We start from the raw sequence: 23163 nt of genomic DNA, 5'->3' as shown, positions 1-23163 counted from the left end.
ATAATCCAAATGAAAATCCAAAATTTGGAGCCAACATATATTCTTTGCTCTCAAGAGGAGAACAAGGTAATGCCCCTGTTTAGTGACATCTCTGTTAACATCTTCAAAACTCCCCTTCCTCTATATTTTCTGTTTCAGATGGAGGAGGCATCAATTAAGGCCTTTCCTGCAGAAGAAAAGCCTGTGAAAGGTAAGGATTCCACAAGCTGAACTATCCCAGACATTTGGTTGTAATTTTAAGAGACATTTAAATTTTTAATTTATTTTTCAGTATAGAAAATGCTGGCATCTTTATATCTCTTTGGAAGCATTTCTCCCTTTAAAGCCTGTTATGTTCCATAGGCATTTCAAATTAGAAACAAAGCTTTTAAGGTTTCAAAACACAGCTGCTGGGACTCTCACCTTAGGGATTAGAGTAAAAAATGGTAAGCAAAATATAGCAAGTAAAATACTTCTCCAAGGATCTTCTTATGGATTTCCTCAGTGATTATAAAAATATTGATTATGTGCATGTATAATTTGTTTCATCAACTGCTGTCCATAAGCCATTTACTTTTATGATGAGTTTGAGGTCCTGCTATAAGGTCATGTGATCTGGGAAATTAATGAAAAAATGCCAAACTGCAGTTTAGCTGTTTTAATCAATTCATTTCATCACATTTATTAAACTCCCTTTGTCAGGTATACAGAAAATGTGAATAATTCTATACCTAGGTCCAAAGGTCTTATGCTTAGAAAAGTTTCGAAAAGACAAGGAAAAATATTCTAGTGCTATAATGAAGTAAGTTTACAATGCTAAGAAGATAAGAACAAGATTTCTATGGATTAGAAAAAATAAGAAAAGCTTTATAAAGGAGGACTTTGAGTCCCACCAGTTTATACTCTACTTGAGATTTCTTTGCTTCAGATCCATATACTTAATCTATACGACTGAAAGAATTACTAGTAATTTTCCAAATGCACTGAGCTTTGCCATCCTTTTGCACAATCCTTTTTATGTTTGTACCTTGGAAGCTCAGTTATTCTAGATAAAAATTAAATAACCAGGCAAATTCATTATCATCAATTTCAAATGGGCACTTAAAATTACTTAGTGAGGAAACATTTCTATATCAAGCTTGCTATCCCACTCCTGGTAACAATTATTTACCATTTTTCTTGCAGTCTTAAACTTTCTCTCTCATCCATCCCCATCTCCCTGTACACACATTTTCATTTGACTTTACTAGATTCAGCATTACCAAAGCAAAAGTATTAAACATGAGCTCTCTCATCTTCCCGTTACAAAATCTACAAGCAAGCCTAAGAGCATCTCCTTTCCACTTCTCTATGTTCCTTCCTGTTACAGTGAAAATAATTCCCCTCTTCTTGTCTTTGGGATCTCATTCATTTTTCTCCTACAAAATTATGTTCCTTTACTTATACCCTCTCTTTCTATATTACCTATATATTCCTCTCTATAGGATTATTTGTATCAACCAATAAACACTCTTTGGTCTCTTGCATCTCTAAAAAGATATTCTCTCTTTACTTCCTAATGAGTATACAACAACTGCCTCATTACTCTCCTGCTTTATATAACTTGATGCTCCCAAGCTGCTACCTATCTGAACTGTTTTTGTTGACTCTTCAGTCAATTTCAATTGATTTTCAACCTCTGTCATTCCACTGAAATCATTCTTGTCAACAACCTGTATGTTGTCAAATTCAAAAGACAATCTTTGGTCCTCATCATACTCAATTTTTCAATAGCATTCAATTTTTCAATAGCATTCAATATTCTTTACTTTCCTTTTAAAGGACTTTCTTCTCATACTTCAGTCACTCTCAAGTATTTACTTATTCTTCTGGTCACTCATGAGCATGATTTGATAATGCCTTGTATTGCAACAGTTCATCAAATAATATAGATCTTTGGGACTATGTCACAAGTACTCTTGACTTTCTATATATTTTAAGTGATGTCTTCTACTCATGTTGCTTTAATATTCTTTATAATACCTACACACTGATAGTTCCCTGATATTTAGGAACTTCAATTAACATATCCACCTACAAATCTCTAAGGCACCTGAAATTTATAACTTTAAAACTGTACTCTCAGCCAGGGACTGTGGCTCATGCCTGTAATCTGTGTACTTGGGGAAGCCAACATGGGGGGATTGCTTGAGCCCAGGAATTAGAGACAAGCCTGAGCAAGAGTGAGACCCCATCTCTACAAAAAAATAGAAAAGTTAGCCAAGCGTGATGGTGTGTGCCTGTAGTCCCACCTACTTGGGAGCTGAGGCAGAAGGATTGCTCGAGTCCGTGAGTTTGAGGTTGCAGTGAGCTATGATGACACTATAGCCTGGAAGATAGAGCAAGACTCTGTCTCAAAAACAAAAACAAAACAAACAAACAAACAAAAAAAACTGAACTCTCAATTTTTCTCTTCAAATTTCTGTATTTTCACGCTGTCTAAAATATTAAAATTCTATTCATCCTCACATTGTTCAAGCCCAGAAAATTGGGAATAATCCTTTATTCTTCCATTTTTCTTACCTCTCACATCAAATTATCATTGGATACTGAAGATTTTATCTTCGAAACATATCTCAAATCTGTATAGTTAACTGCCAACACCATATTCCAAGTCTCCATCATTTTCACCCAGACTATGAAGCAGCCTTCTAACTAAAACTTATGTTTTCCTCAATCCATTTACCTAAAACAGAAAGCGTAATCTACTGAAAATATAAATTGGATCACATCACTCTCTTACAATTCTTTACAACTTCCCATCATAGGCAGGTGATTTAAATGAGTAAAGTAGCTTATGGATAAAGATAGTGACTGAGAGAGTCTTCCTAGACTAGAGGGAGCAGCTGTCAATTTGTCTCAGTAGATGTTGCCATAAAATGATACAGGTGTAAGTTGCCAAATATAACATGGTAATACAACAATGTGTGTGTGTGTGAGAGAGAGAGAGAGACAGACAGAGAGAGAGATATCTTAGTTTTAAATGTTGGCTTCCATTCTTAAAAACACTGTGTGCTTAAAACAAAACATTTTCAGTAAAGATCAGGCTGAATGGCTATCAATTTACTTTCTCTGCAAAAGTAATCTGGTTTCTCCTTATTTCCTCAACTTCATTCTATGATGTTTTCCCATTTAGACTCTGTAACTAGGCTTCACTGGTCTATATATTCCTGGAACAGCTCATCAAGCTCTTCCTTAATGTAAGCCTGTTCCTTGCCTGCAGGTTGGATGCATATAATTCTTGCAATATCAATGGGAGTAGGACCTTCTTAAATTGGGTGGCTTCCAATTTAAGAGAGAGAATAAAAGTACCTTTATCCTCTCTCAAAAAATCTTGGTTTTAATTTTATTTTTGACTTCACAGTACTTTTTTAAATTTGTGATTACATCTGCATAGCTTGAAATCCACTGAACTTCAAGGTAATTTAACTCACTATTACTATTACATTATAATATTTTAAGTCTATTTCCAATAAATCATTGATATAATCTGCAAACAGTGTGAAGAAAATATTAATATTATTAATTGTCCTATATATAATATTTTAATAGCAGCTAGAATGAATACTTATTTTGTCACCAGCTCCATGATTATTACCATTCATGCAATATCTCAAATGACCTTCTCCTTGACCCAATAAGATAAGCATAATTATCCTCAGTTTAGATCTGAGGAAATCAACTCTTGCAGAAGACAAGATAACTTATGTCAGGGATGTGATTTGAATGAAGTTTGTTTGACTTCAAAGCATAATGTAATATAGAGATTAAAAAGTGAGGTTTTGGAGTCCAGAAATCACAAATTCAAATTGTGGTTCCGTCAAACTATTTAGCTAGGTAAACAGAGCTTCAGCTTCCTCATTTAAAACATACAAATAAAATAGGAGGGAGGGGGGCAAAAAAGCAGATTAGAAGAAGCTTGTACTTCTGGCTCTCAAGGAGAGGCTCCAAGGTTGTGGGTAGGGAGGGGTTCACCCATGATGGACTGTCTTGGAGACAGCACTATGAGTCACCAGAGAAGCCACTATAGACACCCAAAGTGAGGGAGAAAGAGGCAGGGCAATCCACTCAGCAAGATCAGAAAGTACCTGGGGGAAGTAATCATACTTAGGGAAGGCTTAAGGGAGAGATTCCTGGGATTCTGTGCTCCCCCAACTGACAATGAAATCCGAGCTGTGAGGGGGCTCCCTCACCACAGCAGGCCTGCAAACTGACCAAGGAGCTGCTTGGAAAATGCAACAGCATCGCATCAGAGAGTGGGCACAGTGGGGTCCTGCCAATATTCTGGTCCCAGATCACTGCGACAGACACCAAACTATGTTCTCAGCCCCAAAGGGCCAGGTCTGCAGAGGGTCAGCTCCACTGCAGCCACAGCCACCCCAATGAAGCCACTCCCTACTACCCCTGCCAGGACAGAGAGGGAGCAGGGAGAGCAGGGACTGTCATGCACACTGTGACTAAGTGTAATGCACCCCTCCACCTGACTCTACCTGACTTCAAATTATACTATAAGGCTACAGTAACCAAAACAGCATGGTACGAATATAAAGGTAGACACACAGACCAACAGAACGAAATAGAGACCTCAGAAGTAAAACCATATAGGTATAATCAACTGATCTTCAACAAAGCAGATAACAACATATACAGGGGAAAGGAAGCCTCATTGAATAAATGGTGAATAGTTATGTGAAGAAAAATGAATAGAACACCTATCTTTTGCCATATACAAAAATTATTTTAAGAAGGGTAAAAAACATAAATGGAAGGCAGGAAACCATAAAAATTCCAAAGAAAACCTAGGAAAAGCTCTTCTAGCCTATGGCCTAGGCAAAAAAAAAAAAATATGACTAAGACCCCAAGTGCAAAAACAGCAACAACAAAAATAAATAAATGGGGCTTAACCAATCAAAAATTTTATCAACAGAGTGAGTAGACAAACTATGGGAATGGGAAAAAATATTCACAAATTATACATTCAATAAGAGTCTAATATCCAGAATCTACAAAGAACTCAAACAATTCAACAAGAACAAAACAAACAACCCCATTAAAATGGGTAAAAGATACGATCAGAAGTTTTTAAAAGAAGATAGAAAAATGGCCTACAATTGTATGAAAAAATGCTCAAAATTACTAACCATCAGGGAAATGCAAAATAAAACCACAGTGAGATACCACCTTACCCCTGTCAGAATGGACATTATTAAAAAGTCAAAAAACAATATATCCTGACATGGATGCAGAGAGATAGGAATGCTTATGCACTGTTGGTGGGTCTGCAAATTAGTACAATTTCTATGAAAAACAGTATGGAAAATCCTCAAAGAAATAAATGTAGACCTACCATTTGATCCAGCAATCCCACTCCTGGGTATCTACCCAAAGGAAAAGAAGTCATTTTATAAAAAAGACACCTGCACTCAAATATTTATTGCAGCACAACTCACAATTGCAAAGATAAGAAACCAATCTAAGTGTATATCAATTCATGAGTGGATAAAGAAAATGTGGTATATGTATACACACCATGGAGTTCTACTCAACCATAAAAAGGAATGAAATAATTTCGTTTGTAGCAACTTGGTTGGAACTAGAGACCATTATCCTAAATGAAGTATCTCAGGAATAGAAAACCAAACACCATATGTTCTCACTAACAAATGGGAGCTAAACAACAGGTACACATGGGCACAAAGAGGTATAAAAGACATTGGAAACCAAGAAGAGGGGAGGGTGAGAGGGGATGTTGGGATGAAAACTAACCTATTGGCTACAATGAACACTATTCTGGTGACTGACACACCAAAAGCCCTGACTTAAGAAATATACAGAATATCTATGTAATCAAAATACTTGTACTCTCTTAATAATTTGAAATAAAAAAAAATTTAAAACAGGAATAAAATAAATACTTATAGTGTTTTATAAGAAATACAGAAGACATGTAAGAAAAGAATTACTTAGTAAACTTCTTATTCTGTAGTTATGAAATACAATTGTAATCATTGAGGCTAAAAGATTTAGCTGATTTTGATAAAGTTACTTAATTTACTAGGATCCAAGTTTACCTAGATCCCAGGTCTTTGACTTTTTCTTTAGTGTGTTTCTTCAAATATCATTATCTATATTAAGTTCTGGGGGTGATTAAAGTTCTGTAAATATTTTAGAATATTATAATACAACTATATTCATGTTAAAATAATATTGTGTTACATTCCAAGTACAGCAAAATATAATTTTAAGTTCTCCTGAAAGATTCATGGTGCAAAATTCCAATAGATCTATATTTTAAGAACTATTTTTTCCTTTATACAGATAATGTTTTAGAGTATCATTTTGTACTTTATATAAACAACATGAAGAATTAAAAACTATAAATGTATAGTATATGGAACTATAAATATTGTCATCAATAATTTAAAAACACAATTTAATATATCAAGCATACTGGGTAAAAATAAGTATTTGTGAATTTTATCTAAATTATTATTTAACATATTAATAGGATTTTTGTATTTTTTTGTAAAATACTAAAATCAGAGGACTAATAAATTCTAAATTTTTTAAAAGCATTATTAGTCATGTAATTAAAATCTGCAACAGTATAATACATATATTCTCTCTATGTTGTTGGTAATGTTAATTTAAAATTAATAAAGTATATACTAATTTTGTGATGGATTTAAAACATATTCAAGTTATGATTACTTTTTAAATTTTTAAATTTTAATTATCATGGGTACATAACAGTTGTATATATTTATAGGGTACATGTGATGTTTTGATATAGGCATACAATGTGAATTAATCAAATCAGGGTAATTGGGGTGTCCATTTCCTCAGCCATTTATCATTTCTTTGTGTTAGGAACATTCCAATTCCACATTTTTAGTTATTTTAAAGTATACCCTAAGTTACTGTTGATTGTAGTCTCTTTGTTGTGCTATCAAATATTGTTCATTCTATCTATCTATCTAACTATATTTTTGTACCCCTTAACTCTCCCCACCCTATCCCCCTCTCTTGTGCTACCCTTCCCAGCCTCTGGTGACCATCATTCTACTCTCTGTGTTCATGATATCCTATTTGCCTGAGTTTTCTCTTCTGTAACATGCAAATAAACCATATGGTATATTTTATTTATATGCTACAGAAGAGAAACTTCAGGCAAACAGGATTGAGTAATGTATCCAAGATCAGACGACTAAGAAATACGAGAATTTGAAATCAAACTCATTTTTTTAAAGTCTAAATCCCATGATTGTTCAATTGTTACATGAAAAAAATAATCATTTAAACTCCAATAAAAGTGTCCTGATAAAGATAATATATAACTAGTCACTTTAAAGTATGAAATATTATTAATAGTAACACATCATTGAAATCTAGCTCCCACAGTGTGAAGTCACTGGACCTTCATCTCCATATTATTAGCTATTTTAAAATGTAAATTAAAATAAACATTGACAAGATAAATAAAGAAATAAGCAATTTAAAATATTACCTAAAATCTGATCCAATTCTCTTCCCATTTTCTGGTTCTCCTGGATCTGGGCATAAATTGGAAGCTGTTTTAATACCTCCCTCATTTACTGTAACAGCAAGAAAAGAAAAAGAAACAAAACGCACATGATTAGAAAATCAAGGATGATATTAATTTAAAAACTTACATAAAATATATGCTCATATTTTGTTGTTATAATCTCTATCATTTAACCATAGAAAGCTAAAATACAATTTTATAATGTGATGATAAAAGCAAAAGCTTTATTTTTCCTATTTATGGACCTATAAAAATAAATTTGATGTTCATATTCAATGACACACTATTCTGAATATTAAAATATTCATATCGAACACTTGACTTTTAGTTACTTTCAAATTGCAAAATTCCTGGAAACACATTCTCAGAATATCAGTGCCCAAAGTTTCCATTAGTCATTGGCAGTAAAGAAGTCAACCACCAGTTATGAATATCATTTGAGTCCCTGTTATTTTTAACATTGCAATGAAAAATATGACCCTATGGAAAAAGTTTATTATTAACACATCTGTATTTGGTACATAACAAATAAATTTGTCTGTCAATATTAAAGCAAAACAATGGTACCAATTACTAAGCATGTCATTAGATTATTACATAATGCTGAAAGCCCAAATATTGGCTTTACCTTCAAGCAATATCCATGACTATATTTTACTTAATCATTGTACACATCTTCAACAGTGTCTTCAAGGTACTCAGTTAATAAAAGACATATTAATTTTTTTCAATGAATGTGATCACAGTGGATAACTAAATCCCCAAGATAGATTTTTTAATGGGAAGATAATTTAAAAAGATAGTTCTGAAATCTCTGAGTGATGTTGTTTTATAAATTCAATCTTATAGTGACCTGGAGAATAAATTCTGTTGTCTTCCTCTTTATCAATTTATCTGCTCCTTTTAAGAAAAGAATAGTGCCTAAGTAGTGACTCCAGAGAGAAAAAAACCTTAACCCTGCAATGGTTTTTATCCTACGCTGTGAGTTGGAATAACTGTAGACAGATCCTTTTTTAAAGAATAAAGATGCCTACTTCTATCCCTAGATATTCTAATGAAATTAGTTTAGGGTAGGATCTTGAGCATTAGTTTTTGTATTTATTTTTTAAATAACTCTCAGGTGATTCTTATGTAAAGTCAAAGTTGAGAACCTCTGGATTTCTGGATTATTTCATTCAAATTGGTCACTGTGTTCACACTGACTCATCAGATAGGAGGATAGCTATCAAGTGATGGTCCAACAGTCATGGCTGTAGTAAAATTATCAACTTCTCAATTAGATATATAATTTTGCATGTGTTTCCATCATTCTAAAACAAAATTACTTTCCTAAGTATCACTAACAATGTTCTTCTTGCCAACTTTATTACATGCTCACTAATTCAAAGCATGTGATATTTTTGCTTTTCTTGTTCCTCTAATTTGCTATTTAATTTCTCTTTACCTTTCTGGGTTTTTTTTTTTCCTCACTCTCTTACTTGACTGATTAGACTATAGAGGACAAATTTAAAAACATTGACCCATATCTCTCCATATTTATATTTCTCTTATGGTTTGAAAAAATTACCTATTTGCTAATGACTTGTGATCTATGGTTTTGTTATCTTTTGTAAGCTCCTTTCTTGCTCCTTCAATGACCTATTTTATTATCCACCAAAAATGACCAGTGTCATCTCATCAATCTCCTTACATTTGACCTAATAACTTTGATGCTTTTGTGACTCCATTGTCTTCCACCTCCAATCCATCTTGAATATTAGAGGAGGGTTAAATTTCCCAAAACACAGTTTTTATTACTGCTCAAATCTCCGATGACTCTAGATTTTCTACTACATCAACTATATTTCTCACTAGTCACCAAGATGTATCCATCATCCAAGTCCAACTGCCTCTCCATTGTTCTGCAATTTTGCTGATCAGACATGCTCACTCTGTGCATTTGCTTGTGTTTTCTCCATGTCTCCGTGTCATCCTTTTCTTCCTCTTTAGTTATCAAAATCCTATCTAATATTCAAAACTCATCTCCAGATCAACCATACCCAAAATATAATCACTCATTTTTTCCATCTTACTCCAATTCCTCTTTTTGTATAACTTAGAGAGTTTTATTTGGACAATTTTATATTTAATTTAAAATTAATCTATATTTTAAACCCAAGCAATCTGATTCCAGAAATTCTACTCTTAACTCCTGAGCCCTATAGCTTGTCCACAAAGCTCAGCAAAGCAGAAACTATGTCATTAACTATAATTGCAAAACACCTTTCCAAACATTTTATCTTCAAATGCAAAGCACATTTATCACTTTGATCACTTTCACCAAATTAGTCCCAATTCTCATGATTTTAATTGTCAAGTTATTTCTGTCTGTTTAGAAGTATACCACTGTTTTTGGACATCTGCCATAGAGGAAAGACATCCCAATTTAAAATGTAAGGATAATGAGAGCAATTCTACATGGTACATGTATTTAATATTCTTTAATTATAAAGGTTCAAAATAAAAATAAAGTATAATATTTTATTTCCTCTGATATTTAGATATTTCAAAGGTGCCTATAGCTAACTAATGCCAATCATTCAAATGAAATTAATATTCATTCAATAAGCTGATTTCACTTCATAATGCCATTGAAGCAACTGGATAGAGTCTTCACTTATAATTCTATTAATTTGAATAGCAATTTGTATCATGGTAAGAACATGAATTCTTTTCAAATTTTTAATTACATAGGAAGGGTTCAGAAGCATGTTTTCATAAGGTTTCTGATTTTATATAGCATATAATGTAACCTAAAAATAAAAATAAGTGAATTCTGACTAAAATATACCTCCACATTGCCTCTTCTAGCTGCTTACATTGCCACCTTTCTCAAATTACTAAAATTCAGATTTTTAAAATTTAGATTTTTAATTTTTATTACAACTTATTAAATTCAGTGCTTTTAGATCTTGTTTTGAACTCAAACATTATCAATGTAAACAGCGTGCTGTTATTTTTTACTAACACACTTCATATTCTACAAAGAGTTGCCTCTTAACTCATTTAGCTTTCCAATAAAATGTTGGATCTTTGAGGGCTGAGACTATATTTTATTCATTCCTTTACCTTCTTAGTTTTACATGGTGCTGGCATGGAGGAATTGTGGAATGAATGGATAATATGAATGAACAGAAGTATGGCTTTGAAGAACAGGAAAGAAAAAGCCTCCCTCATTTATGGGAGGCTCAGAGTTTTCTTATAATTTGACTTTAATTTAACATTCTATAGAACTGCGGTCTCCAACCCCTAAGCTGCAGCCCACTACCAGTGTGTGGCCTGTTAGGAACCGGGCCAAACATCACCTCAGGAGCTCCGTGTCAGCACGGTCCCCCCCACCCCAACACCCCCATGGAAACTTAGGAACTGGGCCTCACAGCAGGAGGTGAGTGACCAGTGAGCAAAGCTTCATAGTATTTCCAGCCGCTCCCAACGCTGGCATCACCGCCTGAGCTATCTCCTCCCTCCTTCTCCAACAATGGAAAAATTGTCTTCCATGGAACTGTTCCCTGGTGCCATAAAGGTTAGGAACCACTGCTATAGAATATTAGTATAGAAGAGCCTCGTAGAAAAGTTGGTAAGACTATTAATTCATTAAGTTCAACATTTTAAAAATATAATTTTTTTATTTAAAAAATTTAAAAAATATTTCTTTTTTCTTTTGTGGCAAAACTGTTTTTGAAAAAGAACAAGGGGTAGGGTTAGATAGGGGCAATTTAGAGTTCAGGTAGTAAAGCTGAAAAAAAAAATCTGAATCACCCATTTAAAAAACCATTCTCTCCATCAATACTACTGGAGCTTCCTGAACCTCTTTTTAATTCACTTCTTAGTTAAAATGTAAGATGCCATTGTAGGAATATCTCTGCTTTAGCGATGTGTATATTGCATGTCTTCCATGCTTATGCTCAATTTTGGCTGTGCCAGTAATAGAATTGATTGTTTATTCAAAGAACATCAGCTTGAGTATTTTTTATATTTGAAAAATGAATTTAAGATAAAAATTATCTTCCACTTTATTTTGTCCTGTGTTAAATAGATGATTAATTAAAGAAATGAAGATTTCAATGCTTATTTGACAATAGATACATATTAGGAATATAAATTAGAACAATATTAACTCTTTGCTACAAACAACCATGAAAGAATATAGTTTTGAACCAGTAAATACTTTAGAAACTAATTGAAGTAAAATAAAATTTAAAATAATGTTGGCTTGCCATTTTGTGATAATGAAAAATTTGCCATAAATATTTTCTTTTGATTGAAATGGTAGTTATGTGTATTAAAAAATGAAAATGGAAGAGTATTTTTAAATTCTTTATATAAAACACAATGAATAATGAAACATTTATTTTAAAATTATGAAGTATATTATTAACATTTTTTGTCTTATATAACTTTTTGCCTGATAATCTTAAAGCAAATATTTCTTAAATATAATATTCCTTTAAAAGACAGAGTTGATTTTTTCAGGTAGGCAGTTATGTCTAAATTCCCTTTTTGTTTGTCCTCATAACCCATGTAGAAGAACAATAAAAATAATACATATTTCCAATAAGGCACTATACCAACAAGTATGGAGAGTTATATCCATCTTATAATGCCTTGATTAATCCTATATTTCTTAGTATAAGTAACCAAAATTTCTCAGAACATTTGGAAGTTTGAAGCATGTGGCATATAAAATAAAAAAAATGTGTAGGCAAAATGAGAAAAGGAACAACCAGCTTTACCTCTTGTAATCGTACCTAGAATTCCAAAACAAATATATTGGCCAAAGTATTGGACAAAATATGTAGTAACCCTAACATTTAATTTTGCAAATATTTAACTTTTATTTCATGTTGACATGAAGAAATTTGATATATTGGAATCATCTCAGGTGGAAATTTTTTTCTATTCATATTTTCTATTACAGGAAATGTCTTTCCAAAATGTATCAAATAATTAACCTGAGTCATATTGTAGCATTATTCATTTTCCTAAAAATTGACAGTATAAATCTTGAAAATACATTTTTAACTCTCAAAAATATGAAGAAAGAATAATTATACAAGCTAAATATTTTGAAATTAACTATTTAGTGTTTTCCAAACAGGTAACCCAGTTTGATCAATGATTTCCTAGAAATCAGATATTATATCATAAATGACTTGTTCGAAAGTTTCTAATCTACAACAGTGATATTGGGAATTTCTGCCAACTGCTATTAATTTGTACTACAAAAATGTACAGTTCTACTAAAAAAAAAAATCCCATGTTTATGGTAGTATAGAGGAATGCTCTAAATCTAAGATAATGGGATGAGCTTCAGATGATCTATAAAGCCTTGAATTTGTAATCAAAATTGTGTATTTCAGGCCATTTCATAAGATTTTTTTCAAAAGAGTGAATAACAATAATTTACAAAATACTATTGAGTTCAAGTGTTTCGATAAATTAACTGAAATTAGTATATTTTTCTTAAGTGAAAACTTCTATTATAAAAGGAACATTCTTTAGAAAAATATTTTTCTTGAAATTTAGATATATTCAAACAAGAATTTCTATAAGAAACCACCAATTTTGAGAATTATACTTCACATCCTGGAATTACAAAACTTGAATGTCCTCAACACATGAGATCAGAAGAGTGTTTTTACATCTTGAAATATAAAATAAATTTGAGCAAAAATAATATGAGGCTGGAAGTTTACCATGTTAAGCCATTAACTCAATACACATTTAAATAAAATATTGAATAATCATCATGCATGTTATATAGATATTAATGCAGTTAATTTGGTAAATACATAAACATTTTTATAAAACACACAAACAACAGAGACACCACAAATTTCACTCTTGCACTAGAGAAAGTAACAAAAAAGAAGTACACTCACAGATAGAAAACTTGTTGCTGTTGTCTTTCCCTGGAAACAACTTAAATCCTCTAGATTTAAAATCTATGGCCTTTTTCACTAGTTAAGAAAACAAACAAAAACATGTATCAGGAAATACAACTTTAAAATGAAATTCAAGTTAACAAATTTTGTTAGCATGGAATTATGCAAGATAAAGAAATCACCTTCTCAAGCCTGATATAGGGTACCCAGAAGAATATTAAAAATAAAAATAAAGCAATATAATCACTTAGTACTAAAATACTAAGGAGGGTAGAAGGACTTCGAATATTCTACAGGAAAAAAATCTGCATAGACGTATAGATATATTAAAAAACTACCAAGATTTTATATAAAACCCAAATCTTAACACTTTATCATAAACCACTTAATATCATGAAATTTTATGGAATAAATTAAACTGGAAAAGTAAAAATGGTGGGTCATTAGCATAGGAGGAAGAATTCAATGAACTTGTTTTATTATTTTATTATTTTTTTTTGTAAATAACGCATCTAAAAATTTGGCCGATTTGAAATGTTAGGACACATTTAAGAAAATAGAATAATTGGAAAAATTTAAAATAAATTTAAAAATATCTGCCACTAATCATTTCTATTCATTATCATTGCATTTGACACTATTATTGATTTCAGCCCATATTGTATGAAATATATGAAAATTAATTACAATTATTTGGAGCCATCTAATATATTTTGCTACTATTTTTGATCTTATGATATTGATTTTCAATATCATAATTGGACACTCTAAGAAGAAATAGATAAATATCAACACAATGGAGTAGGAGATATTTTTTAAATGAGATGTTATACTTTTTCAATTAATTGGGATGAAGGAAAATACATATTATTTCTCTTTAAGTGTACATTATTTGATTAACTGAAAGTGCTATGAATTTTTTTAAAAGTGATGTGATAGTTGATAAAACTACTGCATATAAATTTTTAAAGGATATCAAGTGAAATAAAGAAAATCTATTTAATTGAAACCCCACTAATTAAAAAAAAGTTAAGCTATTCATCCTAATGAGCTATTTACATATCAATTATTTTCTTTTTAATTTTTAATTTTTACAGAAACATAATAGTTGTATATATTTATGTGGTATATGTAATATTTTGATACAAACATACAATGTATAATGATCAAATTTGGGTAATTGGAATATCCATCACCTCAGATATTTATCACCTCTTTGTGTTGAGAACATTTCAAATTTTATCTTCTTGCTATTTTGAGATTTACAATAAATTATTGTTATGTATAGTCACCCTTATTGTGCTATCAAACACTAGAACTTATTCCTTCTATTTAACTGAATTTTTGTACCCTTTTGCAAACTCCTCTTCATCACCCCTCACCACTTCAGTTATTTTTTTTAACGCTTAAACAAGAAAGCAAAGGATATATTTAACTTTTTCAATTATAACTTAGAATTATTTACATATTGCTTTTTATCAAGTTTATAGTGAAAGATGATAATGTTAAACACTATTCAATTAGGTTTTGTTGGTGCCATAAATTAAGAAAAAAACAAAATTAAACTTTGTTAGTTTAAGATAATCATTTCATTAATCCTAAACTGTTATTCTATCCAATTAGTTCAGATTATGGATATTTTATTGGTTTTTCAAACATTTAAGGTGATTTTTTTTCATGTTAATATGTTCAAAAATAGAAAGAGCCTGATGGTTTACTGGACTATATAGTTATAAAGTATCTATACACACTACATATATTTGAAAAAAGAAGAAAATATTGGAGAAGGATTTGAGAGGCCCTATTCCTAACAATCCCTAGTTGTGTGATTTTGGACAAAGATCTGACTTTTTACTTGTTCTTCTCTTAAAATAAGAATCTAGGACTAGATGTCCATTCACTCAATAGTTCCAAGATTCTTTATTTGTGTCCTTTTTTTATAGTGAAAGAACAAGTATATCTCTTGCAAGTGACGCTTTTTGTTGTCATTCTCTTCCACCTCTACCCTCAGCCTCATGGTAACCTAAAGTGTAGTTCTTCTGAAGTGTTCAACTACTCTAAATTTAGTTCTGTCACTTGTGAATTTTCCTGCTGTCTCAAATAATTCTTAACAAAATTTGGATTTTCTATTTTGTGGTATAATTCTAGATTTTCTCATTCCAAACATGAATTATAAGTAGGAAACTACCTCTACTTTTCTCTGCATTATAAGATTTTACTTTTTAAATATTACAAATGAGTCTGAGATTTCATGGTAATGTTAACATAACTCTGAAATTCTAAAAGTGTAAAGAAAACTAAATGAAAATATTGTAAGACCAAAGAAGAAAATTGCACAAGAAGAATCTATGGGCCAAAGAGTTCATGCTATAAACAATTTGCCACTAATTGTGTGTGTGTGTGTGTGTGTGTATGTGTGTGTGAAGGGGTGGTGCATATGGAGGAAAGGTGAAGATTTATGTACTGCTTAGGTGTATATAGACTTAATTATTTAGTTGGATGAGGTAAGGAATAACACCTTAAGATAAAAACAAGTGAATGCTTGCACCTAAAAGAATGTCACCTTGGGCTAAGAATTTTAAATATTTTCCTAGTTCTAAAAGAAACTAGCATTCTTTCTTTCTTTCTTTTTTAAGCTCTATACCAATTTTTTTTGCTTTTTAATTATTTTTTATTTTTAATTATTATGAGTCCATAATATTTTTGAAAGTAAAAATTTATAATAATTGTAATATAGATACAGAAGATGAAAGGTCAGGGGGAAATCCATTTTAGGAGACAAAAAGTTGTGAATAGATAATATAAAATTAAAATTAACAAAAATCTTTAAAGTATGTTAAACGGTAAACAAATATTTTAGATGTTTATATATTTTTAAAAGGAAGAACACATATTGTATATCTCTTTATGAATACATCAGAAGAATGAATATTACAAATAAGAATTATAAGACCTTGCTCTAAATTATGTATCAGTGATTTATTATCACATATTAAAATAAAAATATAAATTTTACTGTTTATAAAAGGTACATGCAATAAATCTCAAAATTTCAAGTAACGAGTGCTTCTAGTGATCATATTTAACATATAAAATTAACTTGACTTTTTTTAACCAATGTGTTTCAGTAACAAGTATGTAAAATTTATTTTATTATAAAGTCAAAGTTAAAATTCATTATGATCTTTTATACAGGTTAGGAAAATATTAACATAATGTGTTATTTCTGGCAATATCCATTCACTGTGTGGAGAGCTCCTCAAAGGCAGGAAAAATAGTTTGTTCATGTTATACTTATATAAATATATAAATGAATAAATGCAATCTTGTTAATTCTGGGTTCTAACTAAAGGTATTTTGCTGGGATAATTTCCTTTATTGGTCATGAATTAGGAAGGAGGGTAGTGATAGAAGGGTGAACGTTCAAAAAGAAGCATTTTCATCCATAAAGCTATTTTTAAATATAGAAAAACAATGTATGGCCTAATAAATTTAGAAAGCATTAAATGCAAGATAAGTTATATGTGTGTGTGATATAGGCCGGGCGCGGTGGCTCACGCCTGTAATCCTAGCACTCTGGGAGGCCGAGGCGGGTGGATCGCTCGAGGTCAGGAGTTCGAGACCAGCCTGAGCAAGAGCGAGACCCCGTCTCTACTAAAAATAGAAAGAAATTATATGGACAACTAAAATATATATATACAAAAAATTAGCCGGGCATGGTGGCGCATGCCTGTAGTCCCAGCTACTCGGGAGGCTGAGGCAGTAGGATCCCTTAAGCCCAGGAGTTTGAGGTTGCTGTGAGCTAGACTGACGCCACGGCACTCACTCTAGCCCGGGCAACAAAGCGAGACTCTGTCTCAAAAAAAAAAAAAAAAAAAAAATATATATATATATATATATATATAAAGATCCATTTTCATTTTTTTCATATACTAAATAATTTTTGAATATTTTAGTTCATTTTTATTACTGTTTTGGTTTGACTCTCATTTTTTAAGCATAATAGAAATATTTTATAATATGAGAAGGTCTGGTAAAAAGGAATATTAGACCAGCAATCAAATCCATCTTCATTTTGTTGTAAACCCTAGGCACTAGAAAAACCATTTTATTCCTGTAACCTTCATTAGAGCAGTTTTAAACCACTTAGTGGATTATGACTTTGGTATCTTCCAGTTCAATTATTGTTTTGTTATCTACAAAATCAATTTGAATTCTAAATTTCACTTAAAAATTTACAAAAAGAAAATAACATTGAATGTTACCTAAACCTCATCTAACTTTCATGTTAATCAGTTGAAATCACTTATTTGAAATGATTTAAATTACACTGCCTATTATAAAAATTAACCATATATTCACATATATAAATGATTATTTTGTTTCAGATATCAACTTCTTTGTGAAATAGGTGGCACTTGTCTTTGTTGTTTATGTCCAAGAATCTTTGTAAGTGTAACTTGAGAACATGTGGTATTAGTGGGAGAAAATAGACTGGGAAGTAGTAGATTTAGTGTTGGTGCTGGTCTTTAATGCTAGGAAACTGATCATATTAAATTGATGTGATACAGGGAGTTCAAATATCAATTAAAGGTTTGGAAAAGATGACCTGTAGTAGGACCTTTCATCACTAAGTCATAAAACATTTCCTGGTTTCAAGGTCCTTATTTGAAGATTGATGAGCTCTTCGGTACATAATCTAAAAAGTTACATATTCACAATTTATGATACTGTTTCATTGTTATGTATATATAGTGAAAACTTGCAATATGCAAAACATTTATATTCCAGAAAAAAGAAACAGACATATTTAGTATTAGTAGGAAAGTTTTCCAAATATAAATAACTTACTTTCTTGCTTATATGGAGCATTCATAGAAGACAATGGCGTTATTTATTAAAGTTTATCAGAACACCCCGAAATCTCTCTCACTTTCTACTTAGATTATATGCTAATACAATAATGAAGATAAAATGAATGCAATATTCTAACTTTGTATTTATATTGCTCTTCCAAGTTAGTAGCATTTACTTGATAATAAAGTATCTTGGAGTGGCAGTAGCTACATTATATTATAAATCCTCGGTTCAATCAGCTCATGATAATTTTTTTGAAAAGGAAAATAATTTCTTATGAGCAAGAAAGTAACTTGTATCTTACTGACTGATATTTTTGCTTTATTTCTGTTTCATTTTAACTTTTCAAGTGTACAGGAATGCCTTTCTCTTCCTTTTCTGTACTGTATTTGATGTGATAACAGCATGTGTAATTCTGCTCTTTATTTTGAATTAATTATAATCTTATCTTTCATTTTATTCTCAACAAATGAACTATACGAATAAGAAGATAATTTCTTTTAAATTTTTGAATATTTAAAATAACTAACTTGTGTGTCTGTCTGTGTGTGTATTTGATCTTGAGACTATGGCTCATCTCACTATTGATGTCACCATTGACATTGATAGTAGATTTATTTGCGTGGGTAATAAGACTAATCAGTCACTAAGAATTTTATTACAGGGTAAAATAATGTTAAAACACAGTGTATTATTTCTGGCATTCTTCTTACTGGACTAGGAATTTGCAGTCGTGTGCTCTATTTTCATATTACAAGAGACATGTTGATTAACTTCTCTTTTCAGTTCTAAGAGATTCATTAATTTATTCTAAACTATTTAGGAGTAGAATATGGACCAAAGGAAGAGAGAAAGGCTAATGTTATCAGAATTCACTATTCTACCCCAGAGATTAAATTGTATTTAGTGGTTATAAAAGTATTCAACTGTGCTAAGAGGACAGATTTTGTTCATTTGTTTAAAAGTAAATAGTGGCTCCACGTAACAGGTCTACAAACTTAAAATTTAACATTTTCTTCTGCATCATGTACTGGCTGAACAAAACACCTCTTCAGAACATATTTAGCATGGAGGCTGCTAACTGATGGCCCCTTCCATATAATTTTTCAAAGAAAAAAGATCAAGAAAATGTGCTGATGCTAGAGTAAAAAACTAGACAATATTTCTGCAATGACTGTTTTATCATCTTTCATATAAGGTTTACTGCTAGATTAATAATACAAATTTCTGTGAAAATAATATTTGCTGTATAAATGATTCCATAGCATAATATTTTTTAAAAGTGATTAGAGGTATGCTGCAATTAGATCATGTTTCTGGATTATATAGAAAGAAGGTATAATAGAAAATTCAGCAACATACTACCAAGCGGCTCATGAATCTTTTTGAAAAATATTTTATTTAACAATATATTAAAAATAAGAAGATATACTTTGTATAAATAGAAACAATAATGTTCACTTTTGATGAGAAAAGTAGTGGTGCAACTAAATATGTTGAAAAGCACAAAAAAATTCATTTGAAGAAATATACATATTAGGGGTATGGGATATCTAAGAGCTTTTCAAATTCAAAATCGTGTAATTGGACTAATTAAGTTTATTAAGAAATGCTATATATTCATTTTTATAATCACTAAAAATCTTAATGTACTATCCATTTTAAAAATCACTAGAGATAAATAACATTTTTCAGATATCCCGATATTTTTAATCTTAAACTTCTATTTCTGCTACCATACTCATTTATGGCTAGCAGTTATTGTTGCCTATAGAATGTGTACATAAGTATAAAATGAATGTTATGCTCAATTTTTAGCTGAAAGAAAGTATATAATCACATATAGTACTACTTTTTTACTCCTGTGCTTAAATTCTACAATACATTCTAGAAACCAACATATAACAAGAGTCTTTAAATATTAGTTAATTGTACTAATGTTGTTATCATTTATAATTTTAAGGTCTATTCTGTTTCAGAGGCCATTCTAATTGGTCGTGAAATATATTAAATTTTTTGAACTATTTTCCATTATGTCTTTTTCATTGTGTAGGGATGATATACAAATGAAATTATCTACTTTCCCTGGATTTCTAACTTACATTTTACTTTTTTTATTCAAAGTTAGAAACCTCTCCAGATCTTTGATCAAAATATTAAGTTTAATAGAAATATATAGAAACATACTTATATATAATCATATTACGTTATATGAACACATGAATAAATTATTGAATAATTTTAAGATACTACTGTACAGGCTCATATTCCATTTTACAAAAAATCCTGAAGCTGTAAGTTCTCAACCTTGAAACAAGGTAGACCTGGACTTTAAATTTTGGCAACCTATATTTCAACCATTTTAGACTAAGAAATAAGTGTAAAATTTTTTCATTTGGGAAACTGAACAGTGGTGAGCATGAAAAGGACACATCATGTTTTATAAAATCTGCTTAATTTTCACAGGCATTATGGATTGAATTTTGCTACTTTTTTGTTTTGGAGATAGTGAACAGTCTATATAATTGGCTGAGAAATCATACAACTAATGATTGGATAAAGTCTCTAAAATTTGTATATGGGCTTTCCTCCTTTGTAGAAATGGAACAAATTCAGGAATCCCTAACACTTATGCAGATAACAGCAGATGTACCCGCAATCCTTGGCGTAACAGGTCTTACAGTTATGGTGTGCTGTAAAATGTCAAGATTATATGAAAAATGTGGGATTTTTATATTCTGTTTAGAAAGTCTTATAACTGGCATAATAAAAGTCACCATATGGGAAGAGTTACCATTGGTATGGTTCACAGATACTTTTAACACTTTAAAATTGTCTTCTTTTAATTTAATTAAGTTTTTAATCCTTATTTTCTCACAGCTTCAAATGAATTAACTTTTTAAATTGTCTATGGTCCTACAGTTAATATAAAGATCCACTCAATGTATGCATTTTCTTATGCCTTTTTTGTTTTGACATACCATATTCTCTAGAACACAAATGATTTTGTTTTGTTTATAATTTTTGTTGTCATTTAGTAAATTAATTTTATCACAGATAATTTCACTGTGTAAATTGTGTAAATGTAACATGAAAAAAATAATATTTTCTTACTGAAGATCAAGTAATTTTACATCACATATTTGTTTTACATTCAACATCAGAGATCACTTATGTACACTGTAATGCCTTCTAAAATGAGATTAATTGGGAAATAAGCAACTGCTTGAATAATAGTGACCAAAGTTAATGACTCCTTTAAGACTATGAGCAATGAATATATTCTTTCACTATAAATTTCATTAGTACAGTGAATGATTTTAAATTATTTAAAAAAAGAAATGGGATTGTTTTAATAAGTAACAACATCCCTTCGTCCCTGTGATTTCATATTATTACATTTTATTAATTTCTTCACTAGAAACCTCATATTAGTACCTGGATTTTGTTTAAAACAAATACAGACGGGCTCTGATAGCTGTATATATGCAGAGTTATTCTGCTAATTTCATGGCTATTCAAGATGGAAAGGCAGTCATCACAACCCATCTACGTTCCATGTGTCCATTTGCCTTTCCAGATCCATTTTCCCCATTCCCCTCCTTGTTCTCTGCCCATAAGGTTGATCTAAATAGGCTACATTCTTGCTACACAAATTGAGGCATTACATTAGCAGCATTGGCATCGCCTGGGAGCTTGTTAGAAAAGCAAAAATGTGAAGCACCACCCAAGACCTATTGAATTAGAATCTATGGTTTAACAAGATCCCCAGGTGATTCTTTTGAACATTTTACTTTTTGAAGTGCTAGACTCTATCAACAAACTCCCTCAACCTTTGGGAAATTCCAGCAGGAAGACAGAGAGAGGGAGGAAAGTGATATCAGGATTTTTATTCCACAGGGTTCCTCACCACTTCATTGACTGGAGTTGACTAGGATGTTTAATTAAAGGATGCTGGTCCTTTCATGCCAGCCTGCAGTATATGACTCTGTCCAACATCTCACAGTCTTTATCCCAAGAAGTTAGGAATCATAACAGCCCAGCTGTTACTACTCTTTGTTAAAGCATGATCCCTCATGGTTCCTTTATAATCATTCATTTGGAAATAGTCCTTTTGTAAGTAAATTAGCCAATGGTCTCTTGTTTCCCAATGGATTCTGATGGGTATACCACTGGTACAGGGAAATCATTAGAGATTTGATTTTAAATGTAGATTTCAAGCACCATATTCAGCACATCTCTCAATTTGTCTATGACCACTGTAAAAATCCAAAGGGCAATATACAGGTAGAATTACTGATGACTGTTGCTCCTCATCCTATCAGTGGTTGCTCACTTGTTTCTTAGAAAATGTTTTAAAGATCTAGATCACACAACTTATTCTTTTCTAGCAATTAAGTCCACAAGAAGCATAGAGAATTCACAGAGATAGAGCAGATAAAAAGAAATTCAAATGAGTTGGCTATATTGAAGTAGAAGAGTAACTGGCAAGAAAATATATGGAGCTAATAGCAATGTGAGATGAATTGAATACTACATATTACTTTCGTATAACTTATACATGAGATCAATATGAATGGTGCTAAATTAAGCTATATATACCTGTTTCCAATATTCTCTATCAATATTGCATTAAGCTATATATTTTATCCACAAGGAAATTAACTACCTAAGAAATTTAAAATTCTATGCTAATTGTTTTCTTTATTTATCTTTACCTTAAAGGATTTTTATATAACTGGAGTATGATTTCTTCTTGTAAAGACTTCATAAAGGAATGGTATTATTTATTGGTGATGTGTCCAAAGCACTAGGTAC

At 31.1% G+C, this 23163-nt stretch overlaps 1 protein-coding gene across 3 annotated transcripts in view; it reads right to left on the bottom strand.

Annotated features, from left to right (window-relative positions):
• The window catches only part of CSMD3 (CUB and Sushi multiple domains 3), a 1111380-nt gene that overhangs the window by 637580 nt on the left and 450637 nt on the right, over nucleotides 1-23163 (bottom strand). For 2 of the 3 annotated variants that reach the window (XM_069466068.1, XM_069466069.1), the window contains 2 exons: nucleotides 13486-13563; nucleotides 7526-7613 (listed from right to left, as the gene is read on the bottom strand). In XM_069466068.1, coding sequence (XP_069322169.1) covers nucleotides 7526-7613; nucleotides 13486-13563 — 166 coding nt within the window. The remainder of the gene's footprint in view (nucleotides 1-7525; nucleotides 7614-13485; nucleotides 13564-23163) is intronic. The other variant, XM_069466070.1, reaches the window with a different exon arrangement.

The sequence above is a fragment of the Eulemur rufifrons genome, chromosome 3 (genome assembly GCF_041146395.1).
Source record: "Eulemur rufifrons isolate Redbay chromosome 3, OSU_ERuf_1, whole genome shotgun sequence".
Taxonomy (NCBI): domain Eukaryota; kingdom Metazoa; phylum Chordata; class Mammalia; order Primates; family Lemuridae; genus Eulemur; species Eulemur rufifrons.
This window is presented reverse-complemented; position numbering and strand designations above follow the sequence as displayed.